We start from the raw sequence: 22892 nt of genomic DNA, 5'->3' as shown, positions 1-22892 counted from the left end.
GTGAAGAACGAGGAAGACGTGATGAATAGTCTACGGCTGCAGGTGTGGATCTGCAGCCGTGCCCTTCTTAGCGTGACAGTGGGACGTCCCGAAGGTCCGCTCACCTGTTCACCGCTCAGACGTCCTGATCTTCTGCCTTCCTAGATCATCCAGCTGTAACCTGTTTCTGATCATGTCTTTAGTCCCGCTGTAACACTGATGCATCAGTCTCAGACGTCATGGAGCTCAGGTGTTATTAGAACTACCCGTGTGTGTTTACCACCCAGCTTCAGCTCTTCTGTGGTTGGGTCTGACCCAAGTTAGTAAATGTAAGTCCTCCATCAGGCTTGTGCCTCTTCTGGTGTCGTTTTAAAGGATATTTATTTATTTAACCGTTACTAGATTACCAGCAACAGAAATGCTGCTAAAAACACACAATTATGTGAAGTTGGAAAAATTAAAATGCTGTACAAAATTACATTTATTTCTGTAATTTATCTAGACTGAGAGACCATTTAAAGGCTCGGGAACCTTTACAGGTGTTTCTATTTGCAATTTTAAATGTTAGCTGATTGGGGTCTTGTTAAATATCACACAGTGACCTTTTAATAGTCTAGATAAGTGTAATGTTCCTGCTAGTAGTTCCTCCTGTTAAGTGCTTATTTGTTTAAATTATTCAGGTTTATAGAAAACATTTTGACACACATTTTGTTATGTTCCAGTCACGAGTCATTTATATTTCACTATTGTAGTCATTTATAGTAAATTAAGTAAGTTCAATTAACCCATTTTTCTTGCATTCTTTAATGAAAAAAATAACTAAGTAGTTATTTTTCTTGGTAATTAGTTACTTTATAATCTCGTAGCTCTGTAAGTAACTGAGTTACTTTTTCGACAAAGTAATTAGTTACTATAACTAATTACTTTTTAAAAGTAACTGTTGCCTTGCAGCAAGAAGGTCCTGGGTTCGCTTCCCGGTCTGGGATCTTTCTGCACGGAGTTTGCATGTTCTCTCTGTGCATGCGTGGGTTCTCTCCGGGTACTCCGGCTTCCTCCCACAGTCCAAGAACATGACTGTTAGGTTGACTGGTCTGTCTAAATTGTCCTTAGGTGTGTGTGTGTGCATGATTGTTTGTCCTGTGCGTCTCTGTGTTGCCCTGCGATGGACTGGCACTCTGTCAAGGGTGTACCCTGCCTGATTGCCCATTGACCGCTGGAGATAGGCACCAGCCCCCCTCCGCGACCCTGCGTGGACAAGCGGGTTCAGAAAATGGATGGATGGATTTCTGACCCAAACTGTAAATCTTCTAGCTATTTTGAGTCTTGAACTTAGACCCCAACAGTCACAGCCTACTGAGGTACTGGCTCATACTATCATCTTAAAATAAACCAAAAGAAACCGATGTTATGAGCTAAATATGAGACGACCTTTAGGGCGGTCCTGCTTTGACACATAGGCTGATGAAGGTAGCTTTCATACCTGGGTGTGGTCTGGTGAAGGGTCCGTCTTTAGCCTGCGTTACTCCAAAACAGAGAAACACCAGGATGCTGGCAACGATGCCTCTAAAGGAGACCAATCACAAACAGACACCATTACGTTTTGTTTCATGTATAAATAATAAGTTTAAATGTGCAGAAAAACTGTTTGTATAAATCTATTAAAAACCTTCAAAAACACAACATCTGGGTTCAGACAGTGGGAATTAGAGGTGCTGAAAAAAACTGTTTCAAGTCTGAATCGGGATTCTTCATAAAGATTCAGAACCGAATATATTTGGCATGTTGCAGGTTTGAGATGCACTTTTTAAATCTTTGTTAGGAGAGTCAGTACTCCGTTTACTTTTGTGGTCCCATAAACTGGGATGATTTATGTTTGAATCTGCTGATAAGAGGGCACTTGAATGTAATTTTTTCCATACTCAGAAATTTGAGATATTCTCATATTTATTTTCTAAGTTGATAAACGAGTACTCAGGATTACTCATGTAACTTGTTTCTACACATACGTGAAACGTATTTGACCGTATTACTATCAAAGCTACTGTTAGGTAACTACAGATTGGTTATATTTTACAAGGTAAGCAAAAATAAATGTTGCCTTTTGGTCAAAAGATTGTTTCGGTTTACAGTTTTAGAATCACTTTAGTTTACCTTGTAAATTTGCATTTTTGGAGCATGACCGGTTTAAAGTCTAATAAAAATGTCCCGTAGCTTTAACTAACTTGTGCAACAAAGTAGTTCATCCTGGAGCTGACACTCTTTGTTAATACCGATTGTGAATCGATTTAAATTGAGAATCGATTCTGAATCGAATCAGCACCCCAAGAATCGAATCGAATCAAATCGTGAGTTGCTCTAAGATTCACATCCCTAGCGGGAATGCTTTGATTCCTTCTCTGATCTAAAGGTCTGTTTCAGCAGCTGGTTGTGATTAACAGCTTATTATAATTTGCTTTGTGTTTATTAGAAATGCAGGTTAATCTGAGCTGATAGCTGTTTAATACCAGGAATAAATTCTGATCTGAACTTGTAAAAAACAAGACCAGGCATTTACTACATTGAAGACGTGTTGGTGAGTGCAGGAACTATTGATCATTTTATAAAACAGCCCGAGAACTAGAACGTAATGGTGAGTAAAACTCAACGAGGCTATCTGAGCTGCATGAACAGTGCAGAGAGTGTGCACTAGAGATCCAGGGTATGCATCCTGAGTCGGACTGCACTGACAGCAGCAAATCCTGTTAAGAGCCTTCGTTCTACTTCTCAGACAGCAGCACACACACTCTCACAAACACACACGTTACCGACAATCCCAGTCAATAAGTCTCCTAAACACACAGCCACCATTACACAGACTTTGAAACCTTAAAATAAAAAATAATCTCAGCAGCTCAATAAGAGAAGCTGTGGGGCAGTCGCATGTAGCGCTGCAGCTAGAACCCAATCAGAACCAACAGTGGCACGGCTAAATTAGACTCTGTTTGCCCGTCCTTAATGCGAATCAGCAGAAACGCTACTATCATGTGATGTAATTAGCTACCGATGTATTCTGCAGCATGGCACAGTCAAGCACGAGGACAGAGTTCTGCAGCAAATGATCTACTCAGAGGAGATGTTTTTGGTTTCTGCAGAGCTCCTGGTTGGCCTTCATCCTCTTCACACGGCGGTGAGAGCTGTTGACAAACATCAACGTCACCGAGTCTCTTTCTGGTTTTGGCACCAACCAGACAAACTAAATGACTTGCAAGTCTCTTGGCATTTCTCCCAGTACCCATGACGGGTCTTCGTGCTAACTACTAGCAAGAATGTTTTCTCTTAAACAGAAGAGGAAAAAAGCTTCATTGGATTAGCTGATCTTTTTGAGGTCGACGTTTCACCTTTTATGTAATTACATTCCAGTCCGAGACCCAGCCGGGCTCCACGTGCTGCTGCGGCTGCTACACGTTACGCCAACACTGAAGATGAAATAAACCAAGAAGGTTTGGTGCCTGCAACTGTTTGTGTGTAATGTCCAAAAGCATTTACCACCACACGGTGAAGCCTCAACAATAGTAACCATTATACAAAATATATCAGCGGTGTGTTAGCGATAAATGTGGTGATACAATACATACAATATATATCACAATATGCGGGAAACGATACGAAATGATGCGTATTTGTTTATTCACGTGACAGTGATTGTAATCATCTCAGAAGCGTACCTGTGTGTAATAACGTAAAATCAGCTTTAATCATTTTCATTTTATAAAATTTGCTGATTTTAGAAGCATTAATGCCAGTATATCAGCAAATATCGGTTATTGGCCATAACAGTGATACTAATATTGGTATCGGCCCAAAAATTCCATATCGGTGCATCACTAGGAGGAAGGGATGATTTTCAGACAGAAGAACAACAGTTGCTATAAAAATGTAAAAATTTAAGCCTATATAAAGAAACACAGTAGCTTGATGCAGCATCAGCCAATCAGAGAGCTCCAATTTCTCGCTTTGATGAGCCGAGCGGTGCGGCAGCAGGAAAAATGCTGCATGCAAACTAAAATATGTAATCCTGACCGACCTGAGACAAAAACGAGTCGATTTGAAGTGTTTTTATTATTTATGACTGTGCTTTTATTCTATCACCATTGTTGCACTGGCTGCTGGTTTTGGACTCTTTATTTTTTATTTCTGAATAAGATCAGCTCATTATTTAAAAACAGGACATTTGGACCCCGTGGACAAACATCTGCCATGCCCTGACTGTTCAGAACAGACGAGCTCAGTGTTTCTCTGCTGGGCTGCTACGTTTAAGGTGGAATGAGTTTTCGTTCTTCCTTTAGGGCCCTGCAGGGCGTTGACCTGGTGGACAGAGAGGGAGAGACGAACACATCCTACTGACCTTTTGGTGTTGTAGGCCGTGTCCTGAGGAGTCTCTTCCAACAGCGTAACGTAGACCAGCGCACACGTCAGAATAAACAGCACCGTCAGAGTGTGGGCTCGCCTACAGGTGAAGGAAACAGAGAGAATGATGATGTTCGTAAAACTCAAGGTATCTACACCAGAGAGAAGCTGCTGCGTTACCACGGTTTCACCAGCTGATCTGCCTGATGGTTCAAAGGGAGCTGGAGATGAAATGAGCACACGAGTGCTGACTCCATGGGACCAGTGTGTGTGTGTGATATACTTTAGCGCATTTTCTTGTAGCCATTTAGTTATTAAAACTTGTGTGTCTGAATTTGTTCAGACTCTTAAGGAGACGTGTTCTAAACGGATTCCTGCAACGCAGCACAACGGCTTGTGAGGAAACCGTTCACAGTTTTAGAAACGTTCCGTTTACACTTGGACTGGTTCTAGCAGCCATTCACTCAAGGACAGATCGCTAATATCTTTGATGAGGCTACAAATGTAGCATCAGTCCTGGACGTGGTGTCATGGCCATGAACGCAACATAGGTAGACGGGTTACATTTGGTACCTAAAGCCTGACAGCAACTCCTAATATTAGTAGCTTAGACTACTGTAACGCTCTTTTTACTGGTCTCAGCAAAACCTCCCTCTCACGCCTTCAAGCCATCCAAAATGCAGCAGCCAGACTCCTAACCAAATCCAGCAGACGAGCTCACATCACTCCAGTTTTACAGTCCCTCCACTGGCTCCCGGTAGAATATAGAATACAGTTTAAAGTTTTAGTCCTGACCTATAGAGCTCTTAACAACCAGGCTCCAAGCTACCTATCTGAGCTTTTATCCCCACACACCACCTCTCGGAACCTCCGATCCACATCTGAAAACCTCCTGGCTGTTCCTCGAACCAGACTGAAAACCAAAGGGGACAGGGCTTTTCAGACTATTGCACCCAGACTTTGGAACAGTCTGCCTTCAAATCTCCATCTCTCTAACACTGTAGAGGTCTTTAAGAATCATCTAAAAACTCACCTTTTCATCCAGGCCTTCCCTCCCTAAATGTTTCAAAAAGATGGCTTTGTTCGGGTTCACACCTTCACTGTGTTTATACTCATGATTTTATTTTCTATTTTATCACTGCTATTGTTTTTCTGATGTTTTTATTGGTTAGAGGTATTTGCCCTGATCTTACTCATGTTGAACAGCGCTTTGTGATTTATATCTGTGAAAGGCGCTATATAAATACACTTTTACTTACTTACTTACTAATATTCAAAAACCATCGGGTTGAGCTTTTAGAAGTCAATGTGTGCGTTTTGCTGTTTTGACTTGGAAACTGAAAGGAGGAATGAATTCATGCTGGAGGAAGCAACTATTTACAGTTAAACACTATTATTGTTTACAGGAAACTCCTCCTTACCCATAACCAACGGCCTTTTGGGATTGTTAAGAGTGGGGTTATAATCTGAGGCTCCTTCACGTTGCAGCATAACAACATGCATAGTCCATCAAACTAAAAAATCTCAGCAAAGTCGGAGTCATGACAACATGCCAGGCTGTTGTTAGCACTTTCTCCTCGATCCACTTCCTTATCCAACCTGTTTAGCAGGAGGATGAGGGGAGGGAGCCTGGTTTCTCCCTTGCCTAACAACACACAACAACACTGAGCGTCCTGTTCACTTGGATTAGAACAAAAGGTTCAGACAAATCGAATGACTTTGCTTTTATCTAGGAGGTTAGGATAGGAGATGAAGATCTGCAGAAAAAGCCTAAAACAGAGTCTGAGCACCTATTGACTTGGATAAATCAAAATAAATCAATGAACTACTTTTGTGTAACTTAGTTCTGAGCTTGTGCAACTGACCACAACTTCACATTTGTGTGGTTGGAAAAGGGAAAAGAAACTAAGAGGTCCAAACTGGTTCTGCTTCCTCTGACTGAAGAAATTTCTCAATTCAAATGGGCAAGACAGGCTACCTGCTCCACGTTTGCCTCCATACAAATATGTGAAGCTGAGGAAATCATATTTAGAGATTCCTACTGCTGTCAGACATCTGCCAAGAGCAGCTGTGGGTTTTCACAACTACCAGTAGAATCCTTAAAACTTCACTTGCATAATACTATTTGTGTTTATACTGACAGCCATAACAGGACAGCAGCTCCAATGTTCTACAGCCGTTTGATCCAAGTAGGGCCTTGTGATCTCTGCATGAACGCATAAAACTTAAAAAGAATAGAAAGTCGTGGGATTGTCCAAAGGGGTTCGAATGAGGGCAACTGGACTTCTTCGGCTTCTTGAAGACACCACTTCTCATTCAGGGAGCTTTGTCAAGTCTGACTGGACTGGAAGGCTGCCTTTCCGTGTCTTGGCCCTTCACTTGGTCAGATTATCAATGGGAGCCTCAGCACAGGTGTGGTCCCAGCTGCTTTGAAGCAGCAATTGTTCGGCCGACCCTGAAGAAACCTGGTGCTGATGTCTCTGTGAAAGAAAAGTACAGGCCTATCTCTACCCTGCCTTTTACATCTAAACTGCTTGAGAAAGTTGTTTATCAGCAGCTGGTCTCACATTTAGCTGACTGTTTGAGGTTTTCCTATCAGGGTTCAGGTCAGGCCATAGCACAGAGTCTGCTCTACTGAGGGTCCTTAATGACATCTATCTATCACTAGGTCAGGGTACATCTGTGGTGCTTCTGTTGTTAGACCCGACAGCAGCCTTCGACACAGTTGAACACGTGATTCTACTCGATCGCTTGGAACGATGGGTTGGGATCAAAGGGTCTGCTCTGGACTGGTTTAGATCGTATCTCCAAAACAGGACATTCTGTGTTAAACTGGGTGATGTTTTTTCTTCTTGGGAGGGGCTCCGCTGGGGGGTCCCGCAGGGATCGATCCTTGGTCCTCTTTTGTTTACTATTTATCTGCTACCTCTGGGGTCAAGTGGCCCTTCATTACATCTCTATGCTGACGATTGCCAGATTTACTCTCCATTGTGTCAGGAGAAAGGACACTCTATCCAGTCCTTTGTGTCCTGCATTAACGAGGTGAATTCTTGGCTAACGGCCAACTATCTGCATCTGAATGAGGGAATTGTTTTTCACCCCAACAGCAGGAATGTGGGTCGTCATGTTGATCTTGGCCCTCTTTCTCCCTACTCAAAACCAGTTGTTACCAGTTTGGGAGTGAAAATTGACGCTGGACTTAAATTTGATGCTCACATCAACTCTGTGATCCGGTCCAGTTTCTTTCACCTGAGACGCCTTGCAAAAATCAAGCATATGGTGTCAAGAGCCCACCTGGAGCGGGTACTGCATGCCTTTGTAATTTCTAGGCTTGATTACTGCAACTCTCTCTATGCAGGGTTGTGTCAGTCATCACTGCGTCGCCTACAGGTTGTGCAGAACAGCGCAGCCAGGTTCCTGACTGGGACCAGGAAACGGGACCACATCAGTCCGGTTCTGGCCTCCCTGCACTGGCTTCTGGTTTGTTATCATTCACACTTCAAACTCCTCATCTTTGTCTACAATTTCTTCCAGAGTAATGCTCCCCCCTATCTGGCCACACTCCTGAACAGACATTCCCCATCACGCGCTCTGCGCTCCTCTGACCAAGGCCTGCTCGCTGTCCCTCGTTCTAGGTGTCGTACTCGCGGGGACCAGGCTTTATCTGTCCTACCACCGTCACTATGGAACCAGTTGCCACCCTCAGTTAGGCTGTCCCCATCTCTGCCAGTCTTTAAGAGTCGCCTAAAAACCCACCTCCTCCGCTTGGCGTTTCCTGAACGTGTTTGAATTTGGCCCTCTTTTATGTTGATTTTATCTCACAGTTTTCATTGGTTCGCTCTATCCCTTGTTTTACCCTTTGTCTTCTACTAGAATGCTTTACCTTTTTTTGTAATTTGTAATTTGAACTGCTTTTATTTTCGATTTATTCACCATATTTAACTTTGTCATGTACTATGTTCAGCGCCTTGGGCTACCCGACAGGGTTGCGGAAGGTGCTATATTAATAAAGCTTTGATTGATTGATTGATTGATGGAGGGTCAAGTTTATAAACTGTTGGTGCCTATTGTTGCTCAATGAGCAGAAACTATCTATGAATACCCCTCTTCCCATCTCTTGATGAGTCGTTAGACTCTATTGTGTGGGAGTTGTTGTTTTGATTAGATGCAGGAGGGTGTGACCTAGACTGAAACTGTTTGGGAATAAATCCCGATTCATGCTTCTCCGTCAGCTCCAACAGGGAGAGACACACATGCACGGACGGAGACATTTTGCCCTCATACTCCTCAGTCTCCTGGAGAGTGTTGCAAAGCAATTCCCCACCAGGACAACAGAGGGCGTAGCGCTGCTCTGTGGTATCCTGTCATGTATCCGGTCCAAGATAGTGTTTTTTGTATATAAGAGACTTTTTAACAGACAAATTTGTCTCTCATTCTCCTCCACCTCTTCATGTGCTCGCCACCTCTAAACCCACGTTTCCTGTCATTTCCGTCCACAACTAAAATGCTTGCTGCGCATCTTTTCACTCCTCCAGTCACGTGGAATTAAACGTTCATGTTTTTAGAGTATATTCGCGGGGTATTCTTCAAGCTTCTCCGTGTCTGCCGCTAGTTATTCTTGGCTCTCTATGTTTTTGAGAGCGCAATGGTGATGGTGTAGACGACAGCGGTGCCCTGACCAATCACAAGCTTGCGTTCTCCGTCTCGACGGACGGACGTTTAGAAAAGAGAGCTCGACTCCATACGACCATGCGGGGCTCTCCAGCAGGCCCGCAAGGACGGATAATGGCGTTGCGTGTCTCCGCACTGACGCAGACGCATGAATCAGGCTGGCTTTAGGCTATGGTCACACTGCAGCCCCCCCCCATGCGAGCCATATCTGATTTTTTATGACAGTCTGAGCGCACAGATCCAATGTTTTTTTAATGTGATCCGTGTCACTTGACTATGTAGTACTAATTCCGATACATATCCGATGTTTTTGAAAGCGACTGCAGTCTGAACAGTCATGTCGCATTAAATCTGTCTCCTACGTCACTGAATCAGTGGAGGTGAGCGTTGTGTGTGGATGTTCATGAGGAGAAGCTCTGGCAGAAGGGTTCAGGAGACCGTCTGGACTTCCTGTTTTAGGTTTTGATATCAAAAATACAAGAAATAATGTGAACGACACCAGAAGGTGCTGCTGGAGCGATGCGTCTCAACGGTCTCCGTGAAGGGAGGGGGGTCTCCGTAAGAGGGGGATTCTCCGTGACTGAATTAATACCGGAACATTATCGGTGAATGATAACTCAGAGAATCGGCGGGAACAAGGAATAAAAGAGTTTACAGCTTTTAAAACAGTTTCCAGCCCAAAACGGAAGAATTAACAGGTGTGAAAGTTTCCACTGATAGTTTATCTACAGGATCAGGATTACATCACAACTCCACCGCTCCTGGTTTCGGCTCCACTGAATGTGACTTCTTGTCTTCTGCACATGCGGGTTGTTTTGGTGCCGCGGAGCGTTCACACTGGAGAGAGTTTGATGTCGCATTTCAGTCATAGTGTGAACAGCCACACACAAAATTCAGATTTACTCAAAAAATCTGAATTGAGCGTCAGGGCCTGCAGTGTGAACCTAGTCTTAGACTCCCTATACAGTATAAGTATAGGGTGTGTGTGTGTGTGTGTGTGTGTGTGTGTGTGTGTGTGTGTGTGTGTGTGTGTGTGTGTGTGTGTGTGTGTGTGTGTGTGTGTGTGTACATAACAACGTAAACTCTGCTTTAATCATTTTCATTCAATACAAAATCTGCGGCTTTTAATGTCAGTATATCGGTATCTGCAAATATAGGTATCGGCCATAACAGTGATATTGATATCGGAAATTGGTATCGGCCCAATAATTTCATATCAGTGCATCCTTGAAAAAATAATCATTTAAAATATTTTGGAGCAATTTAAAACAATACAACACCACTGTAAAATGTTTAGGCCTAACTTATACATCTCCTTCTGCGTTTAGATGGACGCACGCAACGCCATTATCCATCCTTGCGGGCCTGCTGGAGAGCCCTCGCAAGGACGGACGGAGTCGAGCTCTCTTTCTAAATATTCATCTGTCAAGATGGAGAACGCAAGCTTGTGATTGTTCATGACGCCGCTGTCGTCTACAGTGCTGCCATTGCGTTCTCAAAAACAAAAATAGCCGAGGATATCTAGAGGCAGACACGGAGCAGCTTGAAGAGTACCTTGCCAAAAAACTCTAAAAATATGAACATTTTATTCACCCGTGACTGAAGGAGTGAAAAGATGCGCAGCAAGCATTTTATTCGTGAATGGACATAACGAGAAATGTGGGTTTTCACAAAAACAAAAAATGTAAAAATATAAAAAATAACTTAGAAAATGGTTAAAAATATATTTAAAATGAGCAAAAAATAGACAATTGTGATTAACAAAAAATGTCAAGAAAGAGAGAGAGTGAATAGGAAAGAGGGAAATCAGTGGATCCTGAGGAAGGTGGAATAGGTGGGGAGAGCAGAATAAAGAGAGAGTGGTGAAGAAGGTTATACAAAAGCCAGCTTGAACAAGTGAGTCTTCAGCTGCTTTTTAAAGGAGACCACTGAGTCCACTGATCTCAGGCTCAGGGGGAGAGAGTTCCAGAGTCTGGGGGCCACAGCAGCAAATGATCTGTCAACTTTGACCTTTAGCCTTCTGCTGCACAAACAGTAGGCTTTGATCACTGGACCTCAGGGACCTGCTGGGGGTGTAGGGACTAAGAAGATCACCAATGTAAGATGGTGCTTGCCCATGTAAGGCCCTATAGACCAGAACCAGGATCTTGAAATGAACCCTGAAGTTGACTGGCAGCCAGTGAAGCTGGAGGAGAAGCGGGGTGATGTGGGTGTGTTTGGAGGACTTGGTCAGAAGCCGAGCACAGGCGTTCTGAACCACCTGTAGACGGTTCAGGGAGGTTCTGCTCAGACACGTGAAAAGAGAGTTACAGTAGTCTAAGCTAGGGTTGTCACGGTAACCGGTGTAGCGGTAAACCCCGGTAAAAAAAAGTTGGCAATAATAATAACCGCCTTGTTTTTAAAAAACTATATTATCTTGGTGGGTTTACCGTGGCTGCGATGTAGGCGCGGTGACCCTTACCAGCCACCGTATCATCTGCTGAAGTTGCCGGCGGCACATGCGCACTTTGTTGTTTACAACCAAAACTTTCTTGTAGCTAAAGCTGAAATAATGGCCAAAGGAGGAGACGGAAGTGCTCAGGAGGACATTTATTATCCGTCAAAGAAGACAAAGTGGGAAGTACGGGCATCTTTTGGATATTTGAAGAATGCCGAGGGACAGTTTATAGAAGACGGCTATCCTGTTTGCAGCACGTGCAGAAAAAGTGTCTGTGAAAGGCAGCAACGCTTCAAATCTCAAGACACATCTGCGTGACCATCACCCACAACTCTACAGTCAACGCAAGGCAAGCTAACGTTAGCGTTTTAGCTAAAATGTGTGATCCGAGGATTTGGGTTGAGGGAGAATGCAACGAGTCGCTATATAAAGCAGCCGCAGCGCCGCTACCTGCATATAAACCGTGTCGCGGACACCCCCATGTTGAAATGACGCTATGCATTACGGGGCTCCCAGGGGCAGATAAGAGTTGGTCTCTCTCCGAGAATAATTATGAATTTAACAATGATTACTGCCTGATGACATTTTCCCACATCTGCAAAGCTCACTGGAAGGACACAAACCGAGGACAATATTTTCCTGATATAGGGTTTATTACTCAAGTAAGGGTAAAAAAGTATCTGATTAGAAGGCTACTTGAGTACTGAGTACCATCTGATCTAATATTTTTAAAATGATGACATCAAACAGACATAAAATAAGAAGTTATGGGCAAATATTGGTATTTTAAAGACTAAAGAGAAAAAATGTAAACAAATAAACAACATAATTACAAAATAACACATTTTAGGCAAAATTTAGACACAAACTGAGGACAATATTTCCTGACATACAGGGTTTATTTAGTTGTGTGAAAATGTAGCACATTTAAAAAAAATACCGCGATAATACCGAAAAACGTGGTAATTTTGGTCACAATAACCGTGAGGTTAAATTTTCACACCGTGACAACCCTAGTCTAAGCGTGAGGAGATGAAGGAGCGGATAACTGTCTCAAGTTCAGAGCGGGACAGAATGGGACTCAGCTTAGCAACGTTCCTGAGATGGAAGAAGGAAGAGCGAACAAGAGAACTGACATGAGAATCCAGGGTGAGAGCTGGGTCAAAGGTCACGCCAAGATTCCTGAAGGAAGGTTTGGTGTGAGAAGCAAGCTGACCAAGAGAGTCTCTGACTTTGGGAACCAGCTTGTCTGGGGCACAGATGAGGATCTCAGTCTTATCTTCATTCAGCTGAAGAAAGCTCCCACCATCCAGGTTTTAATAGAGTCTGTAATAAAAATGAACTTGTCATCTGTTGTATAATTGCTTTATACAAGTTATTGATCACTACTGTTTGTCAATCACACTTATCATGAGGATAATCATGGTAGAGCCGAACATAATGTGATCATGAGGATGTAATCAAGGTAATCCTGGTGGAGGTGTGCAGCTTTGCACGCACATCAGGGAATGTATAAGGAGCAGAGCAGAGCTCAGAGCTGTTAGAGCTGCTTGTTGGATTCATGGATTACATGTGTTCAGTTCTTCACCTATCATGGATTACGTTTTCTAACTGGGGTGTTCAGCTCTCCACCCATAAGCAACGGTAAGAGAAATGTTTCGTTCATGATTGATAACTTGTATGAATGCCGGTTGAATAAAGCCTTGTTGTTCATCTGATATTCAAGTTGTGTTTCATTGTTTCTGGCGTCGACTTGACAACGATCCTGATTAAATAAATATAAAGTGTAAAAAGAGACTTTGAGTCTTTTAAGGTAATTAAAATAAAATAAAACATTTTATTTTAGAACATTTTTGGCGTCACGAACAGGATCAGTCAAGCTATTCCAGCAACAATGAAGTGTTTTTGGAGAAGCAAAAAGGAGCCGAGTGCTTCTGGGGAGGGAACGCCGATTCCCGTGCCGATTCCCGGCTGGGAAACGGAGGAGTTCCGAACCATTGGTGATATGTTAAGGCAGCGCGGTGGACGCCCTGGGCCGTGGGGAGAGTTAAATGGAGTGGTCAGCCCCGCCGTGGTGCTGGACCCTTTGACGCGGATAGAAGTTAAAGAAAAAGCGCCGCTGGCAGGAGTGAGAGATATGATGTGGCTTTTTGCAGAAGCATGGAAAAAACAGGAGTTAGAATTGAGCAGTTGTAGAGAGCGAGCGGCGCAGGAGAAAATCCATGCTGAAGAAGTTGGAAAATCATGCTCAGAGTTTGAGCAGAGAGTGTGTGTGATGGGGAAAGAGCTAAAGCATGCTCAGAATGTTTTGGATAAAACGCTGACTTTTGTGTCTCGAGCGCAAAGGAAGGAAAAGAAGCGACCTCGTAGAACAGGTCCTGCTCAGATCCGGGCGTTTGTAAAGAATGTTGGTGAAGACTGGGACCCTGAGAAATGGAACGGGGATCTTTGGGGGGATGATGAGGAGGAGGAGTGGGCGATTAAACCTGACCCACCACCTCAGCCCTTGTATCCATCATTACAGGGGATAAAGATGTCAGAACAAAGACCTATTACTAGGCGTCGGCGAGAACAGCAAATTATTCCACCAATACTGGTAGATATGGTGGATGATCAGGGACGGCCGGAACTCGATGAGGCGGGTAATATAAGAAGGATGTTACAACAGCAGCCACAACCCGCCCCTAGGCTGCTAACAACGCTAGAGGATTATTCACAAGATGAGTTAAATCACATGAATGGGAAGCTGAAACAGCGCCCAGGCGAACCAACTGACTCCTGGCTTAATCGCCTTATGGAGGATGGCGCGTGTGATATAGCCATAGATGCCGGTGATGCCATGAGATTTTCAGGATTAAGTACTGATGCACAGATAAATGCTGAATACCGGGCTACAGTCCGGGCATTGCCAGCTGATGAAGATTTCAATGTGGGGGATGCATATGCTCTGGCATGTCATGTAATCTATCCTACCATGGCGGACTGGTCTGAGATTAAAGGGCAATGGCAGACAGTGAGAGATGCCATTCAGCGGCTCACCAGACTCACTATTAGAGAGCAAGTGGCTCGAAACGGGGGAGCTGGAGTGGTGGACTGTAACATCTCTAAGGCAACTAGAGATCACCTCATCAGACATGCCCCACCACATTATAAACCCATGGTGACCAGCTTGTTGTTTGGCGCGGCAGACCAGACTTTTGCCGCGATAAAAGATCGTCTTGGCGAACTCACCACGCTGGGTGATTGGTCTGAGACGAGGAGGGAGGGAGCTAGAACTGAAAATAAACCCAGGATTGATCCACATTCAAGGGGTCGTAAAGGGGGGGCAATGGGCCCCTCTAGAACAGATCTGTGGAGGGCACTGCGACAAGCGGGAGTGCCGTTTGAGGAGATTGATGGATTGCCCACTAATGCATTGATGGAGAAATGCAGACAAATGGGACTGAAGGTCCATTGTCAGTTCAGACATTGTCCTGAAAAGGACGACAGGATGTCTGTGTCAGAATTGGTTGGAATGTTGCAGAATGTGATCAGGGAGGTGGCGTCGAAGCCTGCTGAACCTTCCGCCCCTCCCAAGGAATCTTCAGAGGAGGAGAGTTCAGATGAGTGTTATCAGGTGGCGGCAGTGAAGCGTAGAAAGAAAAAACAGCACCGAAGGGAACATGATGATGAATAGGATGAAGGTCAAGCTCAGGTTGTTGCCAGTGCCTCAGGATGGTCAATAAATGATATCAGACCACATGTGGAATTACAGATTTATTGGAAAAAATCAGTACAGACAGTAATGGCATTGGTTGACACTGGGGCGGAGGCCTCGGTAATTCATGGCAATCCTGATAAAATAAAGGGAAACATTGTAGAAAAAGGAGTATCAATGCTCCACGAGCAAGTGGCAGACGTTCCAGAAATGGATGAAGTGCCTTTTGAGGTAAAACCAATCCAGGATTCTCCTGTGAAACTGGGGGTAAGATGGAGCGAACTCACCCCAGAGCAGCAGGAGCGAGCCTGGTTCACTGATGGTTCCTGTCAATATGTGGCAGGAACCAGGAAATGGAAGGCTGGGGCATTTAACCCTGGTACACAACAAGTTATGGAACTCACAGGGACAGGAAAGAGTAGTCAATGGGCGGAGTTGAAAGCAGTACACATGGTAATAATGGCGGCTGGGGTGCAGGGAGTAAGTATTTATACTGACTCCTGGTCAGTAGCCCAAGGAATGTTAACTTGGATGCCAACTTGGCATGCTACACAATGGAAGATACATTCAAAAGAGGTTTGGGGAGCTGACCTATGGAAGGACATTTGGGAGAAATGCCAAAATATTCCTGTGTCAGTATTACATGTGGATGCTCATACTAATAACAATGATCCTGAATCCCTGCATAATCAGACTGTAGATAAGATAGTGAAAATTCAGGCTGTAAGACAATCAAGTCCTGGATTAGCCAAATGGGCTCACGTTACTGCTGGACATTGGGGTGTGCAGGGAACATTGAAATGGGCGAGGGACAGAGGAATAGATCTCATCATTGATGATATTAAAACTGCCATAGAAGATTGTGAACCTTGTCAACATCAGAAAAAGAGAATCCCTCGACATATACAGGGACAGATACATCGAGGTAAACAAGCGGGACAGTGTTGGCAGATTGATTTCATTGGACCATTGCCAAAAAGTAAAAACTGTAAGTATGCATGCACAGCCGTGGATACGGTGTCAGGGGTACTGGTGGTGCATCCGTGTCATAACGCCAATCAGGAGGCTACATTGAAATGTCTGTCATTAATAGAGACCTATTATGGACTACCTTTGCAGGTTCAGACTGATAATGGTACCCATTTCACTGGAAATAAGATCAAAGAATGGGCAGAGAACAACGCGGTAGAATGGATCTATCATGTAGCATATCACCCGAAAGCTAGTGGACTCATTGAGAGAATGAATGGGTTACTGAAAGAGAAACTAAGGAAACTATCGGTTACTAATTCTTTGGACAAATGGAGAGAAAATCTAACTAGGGCAGTACATCAGTTAAATAACAGACCCATGGGGGATGGAGTTACTCCACTGATGCTAATGGTTGCCAGGGCAGGAAGGGAAACAACTTCTACTGACCCTCCTATACGAATGTGGAAACTAACTTCTGAGGCAGAACTCCCTGTTAGAGCAACTGCGGGCTCTGTGGGATTAGATCTTAAAATCTTGGAAAGCATCACTTTAGTAACCAATAAAGTGACAGTGGTAAAAACAGGATTGGGAATTCAATGTCCACCAGGAACTTATGCTCATGTGTGTCCAAGAAGTGGTTTAGCTTTGAGGGGTCTAACCATTTTAGCTGGGGTAATAGACTCAGACTATCAAGGGGAAATAGGTGTGGTGTGTCAGCATACAGGTAAAGAACCGTTGGTACTGGAAAAAGGAGACAAGATAGCTCAGTTAGTAATCAAACGGTGTGTAATGTCCAAAGTTGAAGAGATTACTAAACCTACCACTATCACTCAGAGGGGTGAAACTGGGTTTGGATCATCAGACTTTACTGCGGGGGCAAAAGTGTGGGTGGAGCAGCTCAATGGTCCTCCCAGAGCTGGAGAGATTATTGCACAGGGAAAAGATGCTGTGGTAAGTGTATTGTTCCCCGGAGAGGAAAAATGGATTAATATTCCGATAAACAAATGTTACAGGAGAGAAAATTAATGCTTGTCATTCTATCTGCAGTTTTGTATGTATCCCATAGGCGGGTGTCTGAGTGACGGTGGTTGACTGGGTCCCCTTCCCCTACAAAAGGATTGAACCCTTGTCGAGGCGATGGATGGGCTCCGCGGACCTGGTGGTGTCGGATGTTTGGTCATCGTCCTCCATGTCCTCGCTGTCATCGCACTGAGGGCACATTTCTGTTGGGGGCTCACGGAAGGACAAGTGTTGGAAGAAGGGGTCATGGGCCATCTGGAATTGGTTAGCAGTATGTCCAACCGCACTCAAGGCACATTCACATGCAGAGCAAATGACGCTTGCTACTTGGGAAACCTAACATCTACCGGTAAGATGTACCGGTGCAGAGGATGTCTTAAAATCCGAGGAAGGGTGATCAGCCCGGGGGTGTTGGTTCAAGGATCAACAGTAACCTTTAATTCTGCAGCGCGCATCTGTGCATACCATCAGGGGAATGGTACTTGCATACAAAATGGCACAAATTGGAGTATGAAGGTTGATCGCGATTTCCGGATCAGGAATGGAACTGTAATCACAGGAGGATACGCCTATTTGTACATATTCTGGGTGCTGCCCGACACAGCTAGAGCTACGCAGACAGCTGTAGCTCCCCTGGTTCACACTTGTCAACAGATGGGACAAATAAGGGTAGCCGAATATGTGCGATGGACTGTGAAATTCCCTCCTATTCCGCCTTGTAACAGGAGGAGGCGAGCATGGTATGACACCGTGCTAGGAGGAACTGGAACTTTGTATGGTCTGGCTAACACAGCAGACAATGAGGTGACACGAACTATGCTGTCCAACACTGGAGAATACACCGCACAAGCTGTCACCAAGACTGCAAGATGGATGCCTTCGACTGTATCTAGTCAGTTAGAAGGAAGTGATGTGTGGAAAAGTGTATTTAAATGGAATCTAAAGCTTTGGAATGAAACTTATGATGCATTGCATAATTTGTCACACATAGGTAATTGGACAGTCTGTTCCTTGCAGACTATTCATGCTGAGACACAGAGAAATAGGTTTCAAATACAGGTAATGAGTAATAACTATCATGCATGGCGAACATTATGGAACATCAGTAGTTCATTATGGCTACAGCTACATGCAGAAATGACGATTTGTAATAAATCTATGTGTACTGGATACTGGGATCAGTATAATATGACATCAGTAATGACTGTGTGTAGATATCAGATACTGCCGGTGATAACCACTAAAGGGTTTTGGTATCTCCATGTTAGTGGAGAGTGGTGGGATGTTAAAACAAATCGAACATATGAAGTAAAACACTGTGATGAGACTGATAAGGGTTTAGCCTGCCCATTGGTAAAAGGACATAGCAATCCATGTTTCACTGATTCAAGGGTCGTACTCTGTGATTGGACGGTCACACCCCCAGAGGAACAGTTTTGGCAGGTGGGTCCTAACACCTTATGCGTGGCTACAATGACCAATTCCCCACAGGTACCTTCAGTTCCCTTTTCAGGTTGTCTCAAGGGTATACATATGTGGGAATGGAATAACGTGACCTATTGGTTGAGTAATTACACTGTATCTAGTCGGCTGACTAAGATACAATGGGAGGTTTTACACTCCCCTTGGACACTCTCACTGGAACAATTCAAATGCGCATTGGATGGTTCCACTGAAGTGGCAAAATTGATTGACTCTCATAGGTCCAACCTTTCCAGGCTCATGGTGTCTACTCTTGTGGCACAAGGGGAAATAAAACATGTTGTTACATTGATTGAACAGGCTTCCGCTCATCATTGGTGGGATATATTTACAGGCATGTCGAGTACCGCTAATAAAGTGCTAATTCCACCTATGATTGCAGCATTAATTATAATCAGCATTCTAACATTGTGTAATCTTATTATTTGTTGGTATGTTATTCGATTAAGAAGAGAAATAAATTGGGTAATAATGCAAAGACTACGATGAAAATTAAAGTGGAACTACAAGGTATGTTATAAATGACGTTGGTTTTGATGGGGAAATGGTGATGGATCCATGATGTTACATAAATTAGATGAAAAGTTCAAGAGTGGAATGTAATAAAAATGAACTTGTCATCTGTTGTATAATTGCTTTATACAAGTTATTGATCACTACTGTTTGTCAATCACACTTATCATGAGGATAATCATGGTAGAGCCGAACATAATGTGATCATGAGGATGTAATCAAGGTAATCCTGGTGGAGGTGTGCAGCTTTGCACGCACATCAGGGAATGTATAAGGAGCAGAGCAGAGCTCAGAGCTGTTAGAGCTGCTTGTTGGATTCATGGATTACATGTGTTCAGTTCTTCACCTATCATGGATTACGTTTTCTAACTGGGGTGTTCAGCTCTCCACCCATAAGCAACGGTAAGAGAAATGTTTCGTTCATGATTGATAACTTGTATGAATGCCGGTTGAATAAAGCCTTGTTGTTCATCTGATATTCAAGTTGTGTTTCATTGTTTCTGGCGTCGACTTGACAACGATCCTGATTAAATAAATATAAAGTGTAAAAAGAGACTTTGAGTCTTTTAAGGTAATTAAAATAAAATAAAACATTTTATTTTAGAACAGAGTCTAAGCAGGTGTGTAACAGCTGCAGCTTAGACATCTCATGGGGCTTAAAGGAGATATACAGTTGGATGTCATCTGCATAAAGATGGTAGGAGATTCCTTTGAAGGAGCTCAGGATGTGCTGAAGAGGAAGCAGATAGAGGAGGAAGAGCAGAGGCCCCAGCACAGAACCTTGCGGGACACCATAGGTAAGGGAGGTGGTGGACGACCTAAACTTGGAGACGGCCACAGAGAAGGAACACTCAGAAAGAGCAGTTCCTGATAGGCCTACCCAGTCTCTCAGCCTCTCCAGTAGCAGGTGATGGTCAACAGTGTCAAAGGCTGCAGTCAGGTCCAGCAGAACCAGAACAGAACAGTCCCCAGCACCACTGTGAGTCAGAAGGTCATTAGAGACCCTAAGAAGAGCTGTTTCAGTAGAATGAGCTCAATGAAAACCTGACTGGAAGCTATCATAGATGTTATGTTCATTGTGAAGAGGTGGGGGAGAATGGCGGGGAAGATTTGTCCATATTAAAAAGTCCTGACTACAAAAAAACACATTATAAACACACTATCTTGGACCAGATACATTACAGGATACCCCAGAACAGTGCTACGCCCACTGTTGTCCTGGCAGGGAATAGCTTTGCAACACTCCCCAGGAGACGAAGTATGAGGGTAAACTGTCTACATCCGTGCGTCTCTCCCAGGTGGAGCTGACGGAAAAGTATAAATTAGGCTTTACAGAGCTAAATGGATATGTTAACTACGGTAACCATTAATACACTTACCATCTGCGCTATGCACCCTGACCCAGCTGTTTAGTTTCGTGCCTCTAGGCTCATTGAATTCATTGGCATCATAGCCATAGACAAACAAAGTGCAAATGCCTCCGTTATTTCCTCGAACCGATTTGATGGTTTCTCATAAGGAGTTCCACCCACAAAAGTCTGATAGATGGGCATCTGGTGGGCTGTTGCACTCCCACTTGTCCTAATGTCAGAAGGTTTGGGCTTGCTAATGCTAGCTTTCCTGAGCCCTGTATATAGATCTTCATGGTTACATTGGAGATTTTTTTCGCGTTTCCCCCTCATGGTTTCCATGAACGTTGTCTCTTGTAACCAAAATATCTTGAAATAACAGACATGCTGTTTTAAACATGAGTTCCTTCTCGCTAACATTTTCCACACACGTTCTATCCTCAGTGATTGCGACGCTCTCTAAAGCCGGGCATACACTGTGCGACTTTTCACTTTTTTGAGCCGATTTTCCAGTCGTGCGAGAATCTACGACATCGGGGCAAGTTTTGCGCTGAGCGTCATGTAGTGTACAGGGGGTTACGAGAGGTGATTAACACCACGTGACCAGCTGCCGATCAGCAGTCGTGAGGTCGCACGGACTTCTGGCGTGTTTAAAATTTCGCTTGTCCCTCGTGAGGGTATCATACTGTTGAAGCGGCGCTGCGAGCAGCTGCGACCCAAAAAGTATCAGAACCGCTCATGGCGCATGCGCAATCCTGCATCAATGCCGCTCACTATTTCCCTAATAACACACGCTGTTCGTTTTTGTTTCTACACGTTTTTTCACTCACAAAGATTGTCAAGAAAGCGTGTTTGTCGTGTTCATGTCAAATTAAACTGATCACAAAACACAGATTTACTTTCTTTATTTCGTTTTCCTCATCCAACCCCCATAAATCCCTGTGTGTCCTGCAGCACTCCCGAAGGACAACAGGCAAAACAAGACAAAAAAGTCTGACGTGTTGAGTAAAAACTGCTATTTTTAGCATATTTTTAGGGCCGACGTGTTGCTACCAGACGTACAGTGTGAGCAGTCAGGTCGCATGCGAGAACTGGGTCATGCAGTGTGAGCGCATGACTCGTGAGATCTGTCCTGCGAGGAAGTCGTAGTTTGAGCTGAAGCTGAACGCTGCGAGTGAAAAAGTCGCACAGTGTACGCCTGGCTTAAGCCAACTCAGATGTTTGCTAGCCATCCAAATTAAGTGCCGTCCACCTAGAGGGCGGGCATCATGATCTGACCTAGAAAAACCCACTCGACTGGCCAAATGGATGAAGGGAATTGATTTGTCAACTTCACGCTTCAGTTTGATTGAAAAAATGCATTATATGTAGCAAACATTTGAGCTGACAATTTATTGCAATTTTTTCTGTTCTCTGAAATATGACTATTGGGCATGCTGATATCATGATGATGATACTTTGTGCAGCCCTGCCAACAACACCTCCTACGTTACATTAAAAACTCTGTATAAAGTTTGTAAATGATCACAGTAATGTGTGTATGCGTGTAGTTGTGTTTGGGGTCCTGGCTTAGTAGAGTCCTCCACACAGAGCTAAGATGAAGCACACCCACCAGCGCTTACGTTAATGTTCCAGGAGGAACTGGTTGAAAGGCCAAGGCAGTCAGGAATCCACTAAAGCTGCAGACGGGAATGTCACATTTCCAGAACAAGTGCAAATACCTAACCTAGCCCAGAATCAGAACACTTATTCATTGTCGGATAGATCGTGACAACTATGTGATTCATACCACCTGAGCAAATGTTGAGAGAATACCATAAAGAGGTTTTATTTGTGCAGATGACATTCCAGTCTGACCTGACACTTGAGTTTTGGAACAGAACATGTCCCAGGAGATTTGGTTTGTACAGGTGGAAGTCACTTTCACTTAACCTTGACACAACAAACTCTGCAGGTGCTCCCTGGCACTCACCAGAAGAAGGTGTTCGTCCCGTCATCAAACACCTCGGTCTCCGTGTTCCTCCGGTGCAGGCTCTCCTTGGAGCTCTGCTTCACCATCTTGGCTCTGCCCGCTGAGGAGGAGCTCTGATCCGGACAGCCCGAGTCCACGGAGCCGTTGTTGACCTGCTCGGTGGTGGCGCTCTTGCCGGGGGCGCTGAAGGCGGCCACGCTGCTTCTCTTCGACTCGGGCTTGGTCATGGCTGTACCGAGCCCAAATAAAAGGCGGTTTGACTTAATCCTCCTCTCGAGTCCTGCTCCTCCTGTCGTCAGTCACCCGCGTCAGCCCCACCCCGACGACTGTCAGCATCCTGGGATATTGGGAGGAAATCAACGTTACCAAGGCGATAACAACATGGAGAAGAGTGTGACCTGAAAATCACGTCCT

The 22892-nt window shown here is 44.2% G+C and overlaps 1 protein-coding gene across 1 annotated transcript in view; it reads right to left on the bottom strand.

Moving 5' to 3' along the window:
• The window catches only part of ptdss2 (phosphatidylserine synthase 2), a 37838-nt gene that overhangs the window by 14635 nt on the left and 311 nt on the right, over positions 1-22892 (bottom strand). The window contains exons 2-4 of the mRNA XM_015963909.3: positions 22479-22815; positions 4364-4465; positions 1460-1542 (exon numbers count right to left, since the gene is read on the bottom strand). Of these exons, the coding sequence (XP_015819395.1) occupies positions 1460-1542; positions 4364-4465; positions 22479-22705 (412 nt within the window). The 5' untranslated portion in view covers positions 22706-22815. The remainder of the gene's footprint in view (positions 1-1459; positions 1543-4363; positions 4466-22478; positions 22816-22892) is intronic.

Source organism: Nothobranchius furzeri, chromosome 4 (genome assembly GCF_043380555.1).
Source record: "Nothobranchius furzeri strain GRZ-AD chromosome 4, NfurGRZ-RIMD1, whole genome shotgun sequence".
In the NCBI taxonomy this organism is placed as follows: domain Eukaryota; kingdom Metazoa; phylum Chordata; class Actinopteri; order Cyprinodontiformes; family Nothobranchiidae; genus Nothobranchius; species Nothobranchius furzeri.
This window is presented reverse-complemented; position numbering and strand designations above follow the sequence as displayed.